This window comes from Haliotis cracherodii, unplaced genomic scaffold (genome assembly GCF_022045235.1).
Source record: "Haliotis cracherodii isolate W230 unplaced genomic scaffold, xgHalCrac1.p SCAF_5, whole genome shotgun sequence".
Classification (NCBI taxonomy): domain Eukaryota; kingdom Metazoa; phylum Mollusca; class Gastropoda; order Lepetellida; family Haliotidae; genus Haliotis; species Haliotis cracherodii.
In genome coordinates this window covers 2,757,762-2,776,683 of record NW_027266308.1, presented here as the reverse complement: position 1 = coordinate 2,776,683, position 18,922 = coordinate 2,757,762, and the positions used below count along the sequence as shown (strand labels likewise).

Genomic DNA, 18,922 nt, shown 5'->3' with positions numbered 1-18,922 from the left:
GATAAAGACCAGTGTTTTGTTATTTGTCTTCCATCACTTAGTCACAACGGCATGGCCCAGAACAAACCCTTGATTCCTGGCAACTCACTCAAGTGTCAATACAGCTTTCTTTGGAAGAGTGTTGGTGAGGTCAGAGACCATATAATTATATGGTCTCTGGTGAGGTGAGGTGAAATGGGGTTTAACGTCGCGTCCAAGATTATTGCACTTATATAGCGACGTGTGGGTGTGGGTGTGGGTGGGTGGCTGCTTGTACTAGTCCGGACTGATGCCGACTGAGATACCATGCCGCAGTTAAACATGAATACCCCACTCAGAAACAGTATACTGACTCCGAGCCGACCAGTCCTTGTTTTAGCCCCTTAATGCCGAGTGCCAGACAGGGTAACAACAAGTACCATCTTTTAACGTCTTAAGGTATGACACGGCCGGGGATCGAACCCAGGACCTTCCGCACTCTGGGCATACGCAGCTTTCTTTGGAAGAGTGATGCACAGTACTTCGCAAAATGTGGGGTGCACTTTAAACTATAACAAGAGGCCGATAGGTCCTGTATCGCTCACCTGGATATTTAGGAAATCATGACAAAATATACATTTGGATTGTACATGTATATAATACTGCAAATATTTCGTAATTTTGACTGTCAGTATTAAAACAGGTGGATGGAAAATCTGACAGCATGAACGTGTATTTCAATAGCTACAAGTGTTGCATAAAGATCTGAACCGTTTTTATATTATGATCCAGGATTTAAGTTTCCAGAGGCAAGGCTGGGCCACAGGGCAAATCCTACTGGCGTAAATGTATTATTCTCTTCATAACAAACAAATATATACACTATCTGTTTATTATAGGGTGATGATAATATCGGTTTGCATGTTATTTAGGATCCAGCCAGTTTGTATGTCATTTAGGATCCAGCCAGTTTGTATGTCATTTAGGATCCAGCCAGTCTGTATGTCATTTAGGATCCAGCCAGTTTGCATGTTATTTAGGATCCAGCCAGTCTGTATGTCATTTAGGATCCAGCCAGTTTGTATGTCATTTAGGATTCAGCCAGTTTGTATGTCATTTAGGATTCAGCCAGTCTGTATGTTATTTAGGATCCAGCCAGTGTGTATGTCATTTAGGATTCAGCCAGTTTGTATGTCATTTAGGATTCAGCCAGTTTGTATGTCATTTAGGATTCAGCCAGTTTGTATGTCATTTAGGATCCAGCCAGTCTGCATGTCATTTTGGATCCAGCCAGTGTGTATGTCATTTGAGACTATTGGTTTGAGTAAAATATGTAGATTTTGGAACAAAACAACTAGCCGATCTGGATTTTCAGTAGTCTCATGAGTCTGCCTGATTGCCAATATCACAATGATAATTTGATTTATTGATGAATGAAAATGTCACACAATGTGCAATCCCCCAGCTGAATAAACTGAAAAAAACACTTGCCCATGGCACTATCCCATAGGCATCTTGTTACCATGGTTACACTGCTACACTTTGTTTCATAGCTGAAATGAAATATCCCTGAATATATTTTTCATAAAGGTTTCTTCGATTAATAAACGCTCCTGGTATTTTGTTCAGAAATATGTGCAGTTTTCTGTATGACATGAGAATACAGATGACAAAGAAGACACAGTTTATGGATAACAACTTCTTTGTTTACTGTAAAGGCGACATTTCGGTATAGATCCTTATACCTTTGTCAAACAAGGATTACTTGACAACGGTATAAGGTTCCATACCAAAACGTCTCCTTTATAGTAAAAAAGAAGTTGTTATCCATAAATTGTCTACTTTGTCATCCGTCAACTTCTAAGTAATAACTATCAAACAATTCGAAAATACAGACGTATGACAAAATGACTCAACTTCGATGTTCTTCACACCAGCTCCAAACTGAAACTGGTTGATATGTTCAAGAAGTAAAATCAGATAGACTATGTCATGTATGCAAACAAAGATACAGAGAGGATGAATACCATCTTGTACTTGTGTGTTATGTTTTTGACAATCTCAGGAGTGTGTATATACCAACAAAATACTACTTATATCCACCATTACATAAATTTAACTTACAAATGTCTTAAACAAATCCAGAAACTGTTAAAGATCTTGCAACGTTTGTATAAAGTCAATGCAACCATTTGGTTGAACAATGTTTATATGCTGTTACTCTCTCAAGCATTGATGTAACTGTAGAATGGGCCTTTGGCCTCCACTACTTTATGAATAAAGTTAAGGTGAGGTGAAATTGGGTTTAACGCCGCGCCCAAGATTAATGCACTTATATAGCGACGTGTATGCACGTGTGTGTGGCTGCTTGTACTAGTCCGGACTGATGCCGATTTAATAGTGTTAGCTCACTGAGATATCCTGCCGCAGTTTAACATGAATACCCCACTCAGACACAGTATACTGACTCCGAGCCGACCAGTCCTTGTTTTAGCCCTTTAATGCCGAGCGCCAGACAGGGTAACAACAAGTACCATCTTTTAACGTCTTTTGGTATGACGCGGCCGGGGATCGAACCCCGGACCTTCCGCTCTCCGGGCGGACGCTCTACCACTAGATCACAGAGGAGGTCGAAGAAAGATAAAGAATGACAAAATGTTATATCATCATTTTCATAATAGTTGACATTTCAAAGTGACAGGAATTTGATCTGTGAGAGAGTGGAAGGAATTAAGAGGTGATACATTGCTGTCCTGCTCAGTCTTCAGCTATGTTAATTTCCAGTCAGGTTATACAAGTAATGTCTTTTATTTTTAGGAGAAATACACACAATGAGAGTAAGCAGAGGTTACATACATGTCAATTTTAGAAAGAAAACTTGTATCAAACACAAACGCATGTCTTGATCACTGAGGTCACTGGGAATATGAATTATTGTTGATGCTGATGATGACAATAAATGAGGATGTCCACAATGTGAAGGTCAAAGTCTGTCTGCACACAAAGTCCCCTTCACACATATATCATTTTCACATGTCTGCCACTTTCAGACATGTGCCACCTTCCCACTTTTGTCCTAATCACACGTCTGCTCCCATCACGTCTGCCACGTTCACACGTCTGCTTCCATCACACGTCTGCTCCCATCACACGTCTGCTCCCATCACACGTCTGCTCCCATCACACGTCTGCTCCCATCACACGTCTGCTCCCATAACATGTCTGCCACGTTCACACGTCTGCTTCCATCACACATCTGCTCCCATCACACGTCTGCTTCCATCACACGTCTGCTCCCATCACACATCTGCCACCTTTACACGTCTGCCACCTTCACCACTTGTTTCCCTATGTTCCCACCCTTCATCATGGACACGAAGGCTTTCCCTGCATTCTCAATGCCTTCCATTACGGTCTCTCGAACCTGAAACATGAGTACATCACCCAAGTTAGATGGAATCGGAAATGGCAAGTAAAGTCAACATAGCAACTCTGCAGAAGACCAAACTAAATTTGAAAAAGGGAAATGCCGTAAAATGGATGATAAAAAACGACACATGAAATTGTCACCCAAACAAAAAATTCTGCCACTGAGGGGAATCCCCTTAGCGGAGGCTAAAATAGGTTATCAGTGTTTGACACCACAAATCATCTCAAGGGGTGGCATCCAAATATGTACAAATTCATTGAGAAACTAATCCAGGTAGTTTGATGCCACACAAGAAGAAGAAATATCGAAACCTAGACTATACCCTTGAGAGGGAGAAGAGACAACTTCTTGCCAGAAACCAGTGAATGATTATCACAATATTGTTTCCCATCTAGTTGGACTATGAACTATGTAAATGGAATCATTAAAAGTGAAATTGGACAAATAAGACAATATGACATACAGTGCTCATTCTTTAATCAATTGTTTCTTTTATATTCTAAAATAAACTAATGCAGGATGCTGCATATTGCTTAAACAAAAACAATGGGGACTAACCCTTGGCCAGCTGTTGGACAAGAAGGAAGTGATCCAAACAGGATGTTAGACGTAAAAAGCTTGTGACGAAAAGGTAGCTTAGTGAGTCAACTTTACATGAATGTGTTGTAGTTGACACAGAAGGTTGGAGTAGCATGTTTATTTGACCGTAGTTTTATAAGGCTGGCGTATGTCTGGACTACTCGATGATAAATAAGGAAAGAGTGAGATTGGTTAAACACCGCTTTTAACAGTATTCCAGTTATATCACAGCGTGTCAGCTTAATGTCGGATGAAAGCCCGAAGTGACGCAGGTCTCAGACGTTTACCACTTCCGTGAAACCCACGACCACGGGTATGGTGCTGACAAACCTAGAAACATAATTGGGGCGAACTGGGAAGCAGGGAAAGTGACGGGATGATGCAGGTTAGTGAACTTTCCTGATTAGACCATAGGCACTGAGTGATAATGGGTAATAATGAAGGAATATTTATTTAATCATTTTATGGCTGTGAATACACAATATCATTTAGAAAGCGGTCAAATATAACAAATGTTATACTTGGGATAACACTTTCTTACTAAAGTACAGATTCTGGGGGACACTTTGCACTTGTCAGAGGGGTACACAAAGTTCGTGATCTTGACTACCAGTTGTTGAACTTTCATTTTTGTGGATGCCTCGTTGGCTGAGAAGATCGCTGACTTTGTATGCTGGCAATTAGGTGCCTCATTCTGGGAGTGTGGGTTCGAATCCTGGATGGGGCTCAACCCCAAAAGTACCAGAATCTGCACTTTACTAAGACAGTGTTATACCAAATATAACATTTGTTACATTTTACAGCTGCTTTGACAATGTCTTGAAATGACTAAACGAAACATGCTTCCATAAATGTTTTGTCTGTTGTCGGTCTGCCAAAATAGCTACAGCCTAAAACTATTGCGAGTTTGTGTTACTGGCAGTTTTCACAGTACTTTCCTGCTTACAAAATTTTCCGGATGTACAATATAGTTTTATACCACATGAATGTATATTTTCCTTGCAATTTTGCTACTAAGTTGACGTAAGGTGTGAATCTGTCACAGTATCTACATCACCTGCAGCTTCCCTTGTTGCAACATGCTGGCTAGAGTCAGCAGGGCTTCATCAAACTGGTCCGCATAGTTCAGTACAAGGAATCGATCTCTGCCAGACAGAAACACAATTGTGATGTAATGTTTAAAGAGCCTCTGTGTGAACTTGCTGTAATGCTTCACAACAATGTTAGAGCGTCTTCCTCAATACCATACTTAATTCCTTTGAATGCCCTACCCAGACACATTTCAGACACTGTCAGCATTCCAAACAATTCAGACACTGTTGTCAACATTCCAGACAATTCAGACACAGTTGTAATCATTTCAGACATAATTCAGACACAGTTGTTAACATTCCAGATATAATTCAGCCACACTTGTCAACATTCCAGACATAATTCAGACACTGTCAACATTCCAGACATACTTCAGTCACAGTTGTCAACATTCCAGACATAGTTCAGACACAGTTGTCAGCATTCCAGACATGATTCAGACACAGTTGTCAGCATTCCAGACATAATTCAGACACAGTTGTCAACATTCCAGACATAATTCAGACACAGTTGTCAACATTCCAGACATAATTCAGCCACAGTTGTCAACATTCCAGACATAAATCAGACACTGTCAACACTCCAGACATAATTCAGACACAGCTGTCAACATTCCAGACACAGTTCAGACACTGTTGTCAACCTTCAAGACATAATTCAGGCACTATCAACAATACCAACACACTCAGACAGCACAAACATTACTTGAGATGCCCGACCCGTGACGATCTGGGGTAGAATAGGTCTTCAGCAACCAATGCTAGCCATAAAAGGTGACTATGCTTGTCGTAAGAGGCGACTAACGGGATCGGGTGGTCAGACTCGCACACTTGGTTGATGCATGTCATCGTATCCCAATTGTGTGATGTCAATCACTGGATTATCTGGTCCAGACTTGATTATATACAGACCGCCGCCATATAGCTGGAATATTGCAGAGTGTGGCGTTAAACAACAAATAAACAAACAAACAAACAAACTTGAGACGCCCACCTGGTAATGTTCCTCTCCGCCAGGGTTTGCTGGGTGGGTGCTGGGATGGGTGGGGGGTAGGGGACGTCCTTGTTGTACACGGCGATCTGACCACACAGGATCACATGGGAGTCCCGGTTCATCTGGAAGTGGACATCACAGTGGGACAATATGGAATGTCTTCTTTCATACCATGTGCACATTAACTACATATCATATCTACACGATAAATCGCAAAGAACAATGAAGAACGAAGTGTGGTTTATTTCACGTTCTATCATGACGTCATTTCTGGAGATTTGAAAATGTGCTCGCATCTTGATGATGTCATATATTTGACGACATTTTTTTGGAGAGGGAAGTGTCAAGTAAGTTGTTCCCCATAGATGTAGCTGTGCTTTGTATATAAATGCAGTGGCCGAAAAATCGCATCCAAATGTTAAAGAGATATGACAATCGGTATTAGGAGAAAAGGTACAGATGATCAACGTGAAGATTGTGAGAATATGCGGGAATACCAAACTTAACCCACCTGTTCGTAAAATGGACTTGTCCAACATTTCCAAAGTTTGATTCTATTCAGGGAGTCATCATTATCAAAATTAGGGTAAATATTTTTAAAACTTGTACATTATATCAACATCCTTAAATAGGCTGTACATGATGTTGATATCTCATATAAGAAATAAACAACTCGTGGTCGTTGTTTATCGTACAATAAAACACAGCTGCGCCTCTCATGGTTTATTCTCCCTGCAGTGTTTTACTGTACGTTAAAGAGTGAGTGAGTGAGTGAGTTGGGTTTAACGCCGCTTTTAACAATATTCCAGTTATATCGCGGCGTGTCATCTTAATGTGGGAGGAAAGCCCAAAGTGATGCAGGTCTCAGACGTTTACCACTTCGGTGAAACCCACGAGCACAGGTATGGTGCTGACAAACCTAGAAACATAATCGGGGCGAACCGGGATTCGAACCCACAATCATAGGTTTCTGGCGTGCCCAAGGGACGCAACCTTGCACAGCGAATCGCGGCACCTAACGACTGGGCCTCCCGTGCCCCCAGTACGTTAAAGAACTTCCACTCGTGATTTATATCTTAATTAATGGTAGTTGAAAACTGGTGAGTAAGTTGGTTTATAAACCATATTCAGGGTCCGTCACAGAGCACTGAAGTCTCCTTCTCACCTGCTGTATGACTTTGTCGCTGATGTCACCGCCAACGTTGTCGAAGTACACGTCTACACCGTCAGGACACGCCTCCTTCAGTCTATCACTGACATCCTCTGTCTTGTAATTTATGGCAGCATCAAAACCCAGCTGGGATGTGAGATACTCACACTTCTCCTTGCTGCCGCAGATACCAACCACACGCTTGCACCCCTCAGCCCGTGCTATCTGCAGCACACATGAACACGTTCACAAGGGGGCTTGTGCTTACATTACATATGTACCCCCCGACTGCAGCACAATATCTTCAGTACCGTAATCAACCCATGCTTGCTGTAAAAGGCGACTATTCTAATGGGATCAGGTGGTCAGGCTTGCTGACTTGGTTGATGCATGTTATCGTATCCCACTTGCGTGGATCGATGCTCATGATATTAATCACTGGACTGACTGGTCCAGACTGGAATACTGCTCAGTGTGGCGTTAAACAACAAACAAACAAAACATAGATAAGCTGAGGTATTAAGATTGTCCTTGAAATCTGTATCAAAATGTTATGTGCGGTACATAAGCCGTTGTTCATTCACCTGAAGTGATACTTTTAGTTTTTCCACCAACAGAAAAAGAGTTTGATGAAAGTGTAACCCTTACATAGGCCGACCTCTTGCTACAGTATCTTTTTTCTGGTCCTCAAATCTGGCTTATCTATGGTTATATATGGTACCATTTTTACCAGGGTTTGCGTATCGGCACATAAATCGTATTGCAATATGTCCCAATAAGGAGGGCTGTACCACAATACATACTGCAATACATATTGGGGCCCAAATGATATATATTTGTCCTGTTCAAATGGTACTTCTGACGTGTGTGCTGTGCACATGGCTTAGTTAGGAACCCAGTAGTGATGAAACGGTGCACCGGTGCATCGTGAGTTTTCATGCGACAATACGATACACAATACTTTTTGTTTCTGTATCAATACAAGACGATACACTCACTCCCCTCAAACTGACATCAGCTCTGTCCAACCAATCCCCTTAAACTGACATTAGCTCTGTCCAACCAATCCCCTTAAACTGACATTAGCTATGACCAACCAATCCCCTCAAACTGACATTAGCTATGTCCAACCAATCCCCCTAAAAAGTGAGATTCGCTATGTCCAACCAATCCCCTCAAACTGACATTAGCTATGTCTAACCAATCCCTCAAACTGACATTAGCTATGTCCAACCAATCCCCTCAAACTGACATCAGCTATGTCCAACCAATCCTTCAAACTGAGATTAGCTATGTCCAACCAATCCCCTTAAACTGAGATTAGCTCTGTCCAAGCAATCCCCTCAAACTGACATCAGCTCTGTCCAACCAATCCCCTTAAACTGATATTAGCTCTGTCCAACCAATCGCCTCAAACTGACATTAGCTATGTCCAACCAATCCTTCAAACCTCAGTTCAGCTCTGTTCTGAGCTGGTTGTGATAGTGTAAAATCATACCCCCACATATTGGTTCACTTACTGTTCTGCTCACCGTGGGGCTGTGATCACTGAAACGTCGCTCCCATCATTTATCAGTGACCATTCAGGGGATAAAGGCCTGCACGGCATATCAAACTGACCTGTCCAGCAAGCGACCCTGTTGATCCTGCTGCGGCACTGATGACCATCGTCTGATTGGCTGCTGGAGACACATGACCCTTCACCTTGATTCCAAGGTAAGCCGTGAGGCCAGTTACGCCAAGTGCACTCAGTGCCAGAGATGGACGATCTTGGACACTTTCTTTTGGCAGCTTTAAATACAAAAGGTTCAAACATACTCCTGGTGCATATAAGAAATCACAACATTAACCCAACACTGGAAGCTTCATGTGACCCATCTTCCATAGTCCAGAGTATTATATCCCCATCCAATTATGATAAGTACCTTGGACAAATTTGCTATGATAGCTTCATTAGGGACAAGCCAAAATTCACTCAAGTGACTGCTCATATTATTTTCCAGTCTAGACAATGGATCAGTGTGCACTCAAAAAAATGTTACATGTAATTTGGTCTCGGGAGGCGGCATTGAAAAATGTTACACATACTTTTGTCGGGGGAGGCAACCTTGTAAAAAATGTTACCTTTATTAGGGTTGTGGTTGGTGGCCATGAAAAAATTGTTACATATATTTTGGTCGGGAGAGTTGGCCATGAAGAAATGTTACATATATTTGGGTTGTGGTTGGCGGCCATGAAAAATGGTTGTTAAATGTATTTTGGTTGGGGGAGGCGCTCATTGAAAAATGTTACATGTATTTGGGTTGGTGGAGGTGGCCATGAAAAAATGTTACCTACAATGAGTGGGCGTCCAAAACAGTCCAAAGACCAATCTCTCCTCCCCTGCCCATAATACATGAATAAATGGCCAAGTCCTCAGAGGCGGCAATAATGTAACCTTGGAGATAAATTGTTCACTTGTCAACCCGAGTTTTAATCCTCCACATGTGAAACCAGTAGGTCTTAAGTCGGAGTACCCTGCTTATTCAAATATAATAATCCAGTTGAAACCATTCATTAACATAGGTACCTTTTTCAGCTGGCTAGCTGCCTTGACAAAGACATTCGTCCATGGCCAGTCAAAGTTTGATGTAACATAGTCCCCTTGCTTGAGGCCCTCGTCCTTGCTTGCCATCACAACGCCGATACCTAGCCAGTGCACGGTGTCTCCGATCTGCAGGGGAGTCAAATACTCCGCCCCTGTGTCCTCATTTAGACAACATCTCTGAAAAATTAAGTGAGTAGGTCGTCAATCATCTTCCCAAGGCACGGGAGTTAATTGACTATAAAAGTCCAGTTTCCACCCTTGCCGAACTAGGCTGGAATTTTGTGGCTCGATCGTAGCGCCACCAGTGGCTATTACGAGTTATGTCCCTTCCGTGTCCCTCCTAATGACCTATCAGATTCCAGCTCTCAAATCACTTGATATTTGCTTCAAACAAAATGGCGCTGCCCAGTCAAGACAATCTGATTGTTAATCAAGATCAATATTGTAATAAAATGGGTCTTACCGCGATAAGTGCATCAAATAACGAATGGAGAGTTACAAAGACATTCTCCTCTATGTCATTGTTTCTGCCCATGGGCAGTGAACTTGACATGACAATAAACTCCATTATGTCCAGGTTAAAATGTGTTATAAGAATAATACAAGCAAGGGACACAATATGAGTTTCATGAAAAAAGTTTCTCCTTGGGTATACAGAGCTCCAGATAACTATTTGAGCAAATGAGTTTTTACTCTAGGGTTTCTATTTTAATTGGGTCATTACATTTTTCATTGGGTAACCAATATTTTTTCACTCATCTATTCATCACTCTATCGCATTTTTTCTAAAAATTAGTGAACATTTTTAGATTTCAACAAAATGAAAACATGTTTTAGATGTATATAACTGTCCTAAATATATACACGCTTGACTCAAAAGGTAAATTATCCCGTAATCGTGTTTCAGAAATTAGCTCATTGGGTATTTACGCATGCTGTGTTTATTTGAGCTTTTCATTTAATGCATGCATTTCTGTACGCAAGTTAATTGAAAGTAATTGGGTTTTGAATATTTGGGGGTGGGGTATTTTACGCAAATACGCTGCTTATCTGTAGCTCTGTATGTATAACATGCTTACAAATGCTGGGTCGACAGAGAGGTAGAGGGTTTTGACCAGAGCCTCTCCGTCCTGGAGCTTGTCTGATGAAGGAGTCTCACAGCCCTCTACATCAAAGTTGTCATCAGTAGGTTCCCCATTCACCCCTGAAAAGGACCAGGAGGTTTTAGTAGATGGGATTTTAGAAACTGAATGCGAAACACCATGAGACCAAAGCTCAAGGGTTGAGTGAGTGAGTGAGTGACTTGGGTTTAACGCTGCTTTTAACAGTATTCCAGTTATATCACGGCATGTCAGCTTAATGTGGGAGGAAAGCCCGAAGTAATGCAGGTCTCAGATGTTTACCACTTCGGTAAAACCCATGAGCACGGGTATGGTGCTGACAAACCTCGAAATATAATCGGGGCAAACCGGGATTCAAACCACAATCATAGGTTTCTTGTGTGCCCAAAGGACGCAACTCTGCATAACAAATCGCGGCGCCATAGACGACTGGGCCAGCCATGCCCCCCTTTAGATGCTCAGAAAACATGCACAAATAACCCCTTTTCTATGTTTAAAAATCAGTGTGGCTACGAATATTTAATCGACAAGCATAATTTCCCTGGCTTTGTACTTGGCAATGCCCTATAGACACTGGTTTCGGGATAGTTTACAAATTTTTGGTGAAACAAATTTGCTCTAAGTATGGTCACTTAATAGAGTGAGTAAGTGAGTGAGTTGGGTTTGACGCTGCTTTTAACATTATTCCAGTTATATCACAGGGTTATGGTAACTTAAAGTGTGAACAGGATCAATTATTAGCTCTACCATGGCATTACCGGTAATACATACAGGCTCACCAGACAATGTGTATGGGATTTTACAATAGGGTGTCTATCCTATTTCACAGCTTTCTATTATGATGTGTAAACATGGCACTGCGTAATGTATGTGTATATAATGTTATGAGTGTAGTGTATTTTCACATATAGGAAGTAAGAGAAATAAAAAAACTGTCTATATATATATATATATATATAGTCAGACAGATATAGATAATCACATTAAGAAATGGTATGCAGTTACAAAAATGTTTTGCAAGACTTCGCTTTGCAGTAAATCCTTTCTCCAGCTACCACCTATGGAGTCTGTTACAAGATGATGTTAAGCATTCTAGCATGGACGCTGGTTTAAAAAGCATTGCATACTTCTGAAAATTGCACATATTTTGACTTAAATTACAGTACTCAATACTGTAAAATTGTTCATGCTTGTTTAAGAATTGGGTGTAGCGATCTTAATACTCATTAAGTAGAAAGAAATATTTAAAATATTGCAGCATGTCAGTATGATTTTTATTTGAAGTCTCGACTTCACTTGTTCTACTTATTATTTGTTGTTGTTTGTTGTTTTACGCTGCACTCAGCAATATTCCAGCTATATGACGGAAGTCTGTAAAAAAATCTTGTCTGAACCAGACAATCCAGTGATTGATATCATGAGCATCGATCCACACAATTGGGATACAATGACATGCATCAACCAAATCAGCTAGTCTGACCACCTGATCCTGTTAGTCGCCTCTTACGACAGGCATAGTCGCCTTTTACGGCAAGCATGAGTTGCTGAAGACCTATTCTACCCCGGGGCTTCATAGGTCAGAATCTACTACACAACTGGTTTTCATCTGAAAACAGCATTGTATAGTAACAGGAATTTAACACAGAGATAACAACCACAACATACTTATATCTGTCCAAAATATTAAAGAAAATAGGTTTGTACATTGAGTGTGACTGCATATTAAGCTTATGTGAATATGGCTGTAGTTTTGGTAACTTGTGTGGTCTTCTTGCTATATAATTTGTGTTGTTTCTTGACCTTAAACTTTTGATGTCTACACAAATGACACTCGGAGTTGTATTTTAATAAGCAGTTAGGCCTGTTTACCAATCGATCTCGGGTAAAGTTGAATAAAATATGTTTAACCTAACATATAGGCCTACAAAGTACAGACACCCTGATGTTTATGCCATTGACTGTTGATGCAACCATAACAGATTCAACACTGTAATTTCAAAGGAAAACTCTCTGTGTGTATAATACCAGAGACCATATAAATAGATTTCTATCTATCTATATAAAATCTATTTTATGGTCTCTGATAATACAGACAAGTTTATTCATTAATAAAGGCCATCGGCCCACAATACAATAATATGAATATTTAAATATCCTGCATACAACGGTATTATTATTAAATAACTGTTCTCATTTCTCATTGTAAAAGTTTCTGTGAAGAAAAGACCAATGTTAAATATAGCATGACTCTCTGTAGTTTTCATAAGGTGGATAATTTTTTCAGTTGTTGGATAATCTGTTTAATATTGAGGTATAAAATGCTTTCTGAGCTGGGAAAACAAAGGAAAACCGACTCTCTGTATTATACATTGTTAGCCTATTTTTCTAAAGAGAATATATTTCTGAGTAAAGAATTTCATAAAAACTTCTGTGTACTGTTGTCAACTAGATTTATGACACATCACGTCATTCACATTATTCATAAACTTGCTATATATTACCAGGTCGAGATTTCAGAAACACTCTCTTGTTGACATCTTGAGGCATTGTACCAACAGGCCAGTTTCATCTGTCACTGTGTTGGACTTTGGCACATCGTCGAAGGGAGATAACTCTCACCGGAGCTCGACTTTTTTTGTATACCACTGAAATTATTTTGATGCCTTGATGGTGAAAACTTTTAGGGCCATTTGATTTTTTTTTTCTTGAACTTTCAAGATAATAATAAGTTGACATTTTGTCACAACTACGGAAGACTTAGGGCCACTTTTCTTTCATAATTAATTACTGGAAATTTCAAGATACCAAGTTGAAATTTCACGACACATACGGTGAATCTTAAATTTTCAACTTAATATCTTGAAATTTCAAATTAGTGTGTAAAAAAAAAACAACAAAAAAGTGGCCTTAATTAAAAGGCTTCCGTACACAACTACTGCATGTTCACAATTTGTCCTCAACAGTGTAAGCAAACAAAATATGTACACTATATATACCCGTCACTAGTGTAATGTGCAATCAAGACAGGTAGTGCATTATTTTTTTAAATTTCAACTTAGTATCACTCTTGAAATTTCATTCAACTTGTTATACTGAAATTTCAACTTATGTATCTTGAAAATTCAACTTAGCACCTTAAATTTTCAAGAACAAAATATGAAAGCAGCTGACCCTAAAACATTTCCGTAATTTCTGGTCACATAACATTTTCAACTGATCGCGTGACCTGAAAAAAGTTGTTCTATTTATGAGTACATAAGAAACATCACGTCTTGTCGTAGATCTAATTATTAAAGACCTGAGCTTATATTTTTACAACAGCACCTCCCGTATTTTCGTAACTAAACGTAAATTATCCAAAATCATATTACAAATGAGGTTGCAGGTAATAAAACGATATTCCATGTTCGTTTTATTGGAAGTCATAAACTCAGAGCATTGCTTTTGTAGTAAAGACTTCTAACAGGAGCTATGAACGGGCGCGGCACAGCGATGAACGGAGTTCACATCCGGTTAATCCGCAAAGTAGTTAAACCGTTGTCGTTTCCGGTGGCGGGAACGAGCTAAAGAAGATGGTTATTGATTATGCCCTGGTAGTAAGTGTTTTGTCGCTGTCAGTGATATCCAAGTCGTTGCTCATGCACCTACATTAATAAAGGTACCATTTATTCAGTAACAATACCGAATATCGTCCTGTCTCTGCAAATGAGGCCAAATGTAATCGTGTTGGATGTCGTTTCATTTCATCTGTATTGCATCGATAATATGCTACTAGTCCCATGCCTTCCATTGGAACAAGTTTTACCTAAAATGGTTCATTTCGTCTCTTCATATATCTTTTATATTGTGGGATGTAAGCAAAAAATACTTTATGAATACATTGCTGCATCTTCCTGGGGCTAGAGTATCAACTATCCTCAATCAAAGTATAGTTTACTTTGATATAGACGAGTGGACACTCTCGCCTCGGGAAGATGACATCACTGTAGACATCAACCTCAAGTCAAAGTGTGTATCAGTGTTTTTGTACTCAACAGAATCCCAACTGTGACATGTGAGCAAACTACACAAATACATGTTAATTATCTTTTAATCAGAGCTACATATACAGATAAGCTGTGTATTTGCGTAAAATACCCCATAAAAATATTCAAAACCCAATTACTTTCAATTAAATTGTGTACAGAAACGCATGCATTAAATGAAAATCACAAATGTATAAAAACAGCTTGAGTAAATACCAAATGATTCTTTGTCAGCATGCGCACAACAGAGCTAATTTCCGAAACACAATTATGAGCTAATTTACCTCTGAGTCAAGCCTTTAGTTAGTCACCCTTATCTACATCTAAACCATTATTATATTTTGTTTTGAGATCTTAAAATATTAGCTCATTTTGGAAAAACCCAGTGATGAATAGATGAAACAATATCGGTTACCCAATGAAAAATGTAATAATCCAATTAAAAAAGAACCCTTCGAGTAAAAACTCAATTGCTAAAAAAGTTATCTGGAGATCTGTTTTAAATAAGTTGAACAGGATAAGGACCCAAGGTTTAAGTAGCTCTTCTGTATGCTGGTTTCTACTTTTGAGGGGGTGGTCGGGTAGCCCAGTGGTTAAAGCGTTCGCCGGGTTGGATTCCCGACATGGGTACAATGTGTGAAGCCCATATCTGGTGTCCCCCGCCTTGATATTGCAGGAATATTGCTTAAAGCAGCATAAAATCAAACTATCTCTCTCTCTCTGCTTTTGAGTGTGAAAGAATCATGCATCCGTTATTATTTATTACCAGTTAGATCTATAACAACATAATTAGGTTGTTCAAAGATAAAAACAGACCTGTTGTAAATATGTACATAGTGTTTCTTCTTGAAAAAATGCCTGCCATTTGTTGGATCAACTCGTACTGACATCTTGAATATTACTAGTTTGTAAATATTTGTTTATAGTATCCATTAGGGCTGGCTGTCAATATAGATTATAGATATCAATAATTGCTAACTAAATATCCAACAGTTATCAATAAATATCGGAGAAGTAACTTTAAGCAAATATGCAAGAAAATCCCAAAAGAAATCAACATATTTCATGCCACTTGAGAGCAGTGACACATTTATGCATAGATTACTTTGAGGACACTTGAGTTATAACAAAAACAGTGGTTTTCCGTCTTCGACAGTTTACAGTAGTGACACTAACAAGTCTGTTTCGGTAAATCCAAACTTTATTTCATCACAATAGTTTATGTAAGTTATTAAAGATTAGGGGCAGTCGGGTAGCCTAGTGGTTAAAGCGTTGGCTCGTCACACCGAAGACCCGGGTTCGATTCCCGACATGGATACAATGTGTGAAGCCCATTTCTGGTGTCCCCCGCAGTGATATTGCTGGAATATTGTTACAAGCAGCGTAAAACCATACTCACTCACTCACTCACTATTAAAGATTACAACTATTTCATATCGATAATCATTAATATTTCTTCACATCGACATTAAGTCCTATTATCGATCTTTTTTGCCAGCTCTATTCATATAGCCAAGTTGTTGACAGTTTGCTTGTCTCGGGGAAGATCTGGGTCTCCCGAGCATCTGTTTTGTTGGAATATTGCTTCTCTTCCTGAAGACAGTTTGTTTCTTTTTTTTAACAGAATGTGACCTATAACAACACTGAAAATGGCAAGTTTGCAAGGGGAGGAAACTCCTGATGGGGATTGCACATCGCCGACAGCTAAAGCTGTAGCAGAACTGAAACAAGTCTGTCAAGAGAAGTGGGAGGCTGTTAAGACAAATCATGAATTGATTACAAAAACCAGTGATCCAAAAAACGTAGATGATGTTTCTCCCCTTTTAGCAATTTTGCACGAAAAGGAGAAACGATTGACGGGTGAGATTGAGACTGTAAAAAATTCAAAGCCTAGTGTCTTACCTGAAAATCCGGACATCCTCAGAGAAGTGCTGAGAAAGGACCTTACCAAGAGTATATCCCAACTGCAGGAAGTTTTAACCTTGGTAAACAGTCAGAAAAAAGAGCTGACTCAGCAAATATCCCGTGAGGAAGAAATTCAGAGACAATTGCAAGCGGTTCATACTTGTCTGGAGATTAAGCTCGAGGGTATTGCTAACAATGACGAGGAAGAGGTCACCATGTCGTCTGTGATGTCCGAACTTGATTTAAAGATTCGGAAAGGGGAGACAATGAACAGGAGTTTGACAAAGAGGCTGGTGCATTTTGTCAACGAACATTTCCCTTTGCCAAGTGTTGAAGAGGTAAAGGCTGGGAAGAAGAAACTACGATCGAGTGACAAGAAGATCTCCATGGAAAATCTTGTCCCGTTTAAAGTGGTGCTTCAAGAACTGATGAATAAGTGTATCGACGAACCACACGACCCTTATGTGATAATTACTAACCGATTCTGGCCACCGTACATTGAACTTTTGTTGCGATGTCAGATAGTGCTTCGACATCCTGAGGATGACCAAAGAATCAAGCTTGTTCCATTTCATTTATGAAGTTATGGTAAAAAGATGATGGCCTTGCATTACCCTTGTACTGATAACCACCTCCGTGTTCTAATGGATACACTGTATAGAACGTCTGCGAGAGAGTGGAAGCTTGGTGCTTCTATCCCTGGCCTTGACATACCAAAAGATGGTACTTGATGCCATTCTACCTGGCGCTCGGAAATATGGGGGTAAAATAAGGACTGGTTTGTTTGGAGTATACTGTGTTTTAGTGGGATGTCCATGTGAACTATGGCATGGTATGTCACTGTCCTATACTATAAAACCGGGACGACTTTGATTTCTGTGGGGGTGGGGATTATTTTGAGAACAATCTATTTTTTCCCCAGTTGTATCCAACGATCTTATTATTTACTGAGCACCATCAAACAATCTATTCATTGTCACTATTATCACAAAACAATTTGACATCGGAGTATTTTCCACAAAACAAACTATGCATTAATCATGTTAATTTCACCATTGCCAATAAACTTTTCATTTGGGCATATTTCTGGAAACATTTATTTTTAAAATCTCTCTCTTCTAAGTTCTCTCCCCCTCCCCCACTGGAAATCAAATGGATGTTCCCTAATAGTGGTTATAGTGTTCTTTTGGTCCTGCCTGCCTGCCTTCCGGGGTATAATAGGTCTTCAGCAACCCATGCTTGCCGTAAAAGGTGACTATGCTTGTCGTAAGAGGCGACTAACGGGATCGGGTGGTCAGGCTCGCTGACTTGGTTGATGTATGTCATTGATCCCAATTGCATGGATCGATGCTCATGATATTAATCAATGGATTGTCTGGTCCAGGCTCGATTATTTTACAGACTGCTGTCATATAGCTGAAATATTGCTGAATGCGGCTTAAACAACAAACCAACCAATGTTTGGTCCTGCCAATTACCTGGGTGTATCCCCATGATAAGATTAATTTTAATTCTAAATCCAAATTTTAAGAGCACAAGGCCATTTTCTACTTTTGAGTTCTTCCATATGCATGATATGTACTCACCTACATTAATCTTGTTATGATTAGACTATATGTAGTAGTACAGTAGAAGAGAGACAGTCATAGTGTTGTACATGTGACATTTGGGAAAAGGTCCCTGGTCATACCAGGATGCTGTATAGAATTATGTATTTGTATATATTGTTTGTAAGCAATGTTTATCGTCATCATATGAATGTTCTAAAGTATATATATAAATATATATTTGTATGAAAAACAATCTCCACAGACTATGATAGACTTTTAGAGAATCAGTTTGTTGCCTCTAAAATGATCCCACTCTGTAGTTTACACTTAATAAATGCTAAGGGAGCGGTCTGGTAGCCAAGTGGTTAAAGCGTTCGCTCGTCATGTGGAAACCCGGGTTCGATTCCCGACATGGGTACAATGTGTGAAGCCCAGTTCTGGTGTTGCCCGCTGCGATATTGCTGGAATATTGCTAAAAGCTGCATAAAACCATACTCACTCACTCACTTATAAATGCTAAGGCATGACAGAG

At 39.8% G+C, this 18,922-nt stretch overlaps 2 protein-coding genes across 2 annotated transcripts; one reads left to right on the top strand and one right to left on the bottom strand.

The window, feature by feature from the left end:
* Positions 1–2,680: 2,680 nt before the first annotated feature.
* Positions 2,681–13,501, bottom strand: LOC139442835 (prostaglandin reductase 2-like). The gene is made up of 8 exons (XM_071223737.1): positions 13,412–13,501; positions 10,869–10,993; positions 9,772–9,966; positions 8,823–8,993; positions 7,218–7,427; positions 6,053–6,174; positions 5,025–5,112; positions 2,681–3,382 (listed from the first exon to the last, which is right to left on the bottom strand). The coding sequence occupies exons 1-8, from the start codon at positions 13,455–13,457 to the stop codon at positions 3,275–3,277; spliced, it is 1,065 nt and encodes a 354-aa protein (XP_071079838.1). The 5' UTR covers positions 13,458–13,501; the 3' UTR covers positions 2,681–3,274.
* Positions 13,502–14,457: 956 nt separating this feature from the next.
* Positions 14,458–18,591, top strand: LOC139442987 (centromere protein K-like). Its single transcript, XM_071223916.1, has 2 exons — positions 14,458–14,568; positions 16,560–18,591. Exon 2 carries the CDS (start codon positions 16,585–16,587, stop codon positions 17,419–17,421), a length of 837 nt encoding a protein of 278 aa, XP_071080017.1. The 5' UTR covers positions 14,458–14,568; positions 16,560–16,584; the 3' UTR covers positions 17,422–18,591.
* The last annotated feature ends 331 nt before the right edge of the window (positions 18,592–18,922 follow it).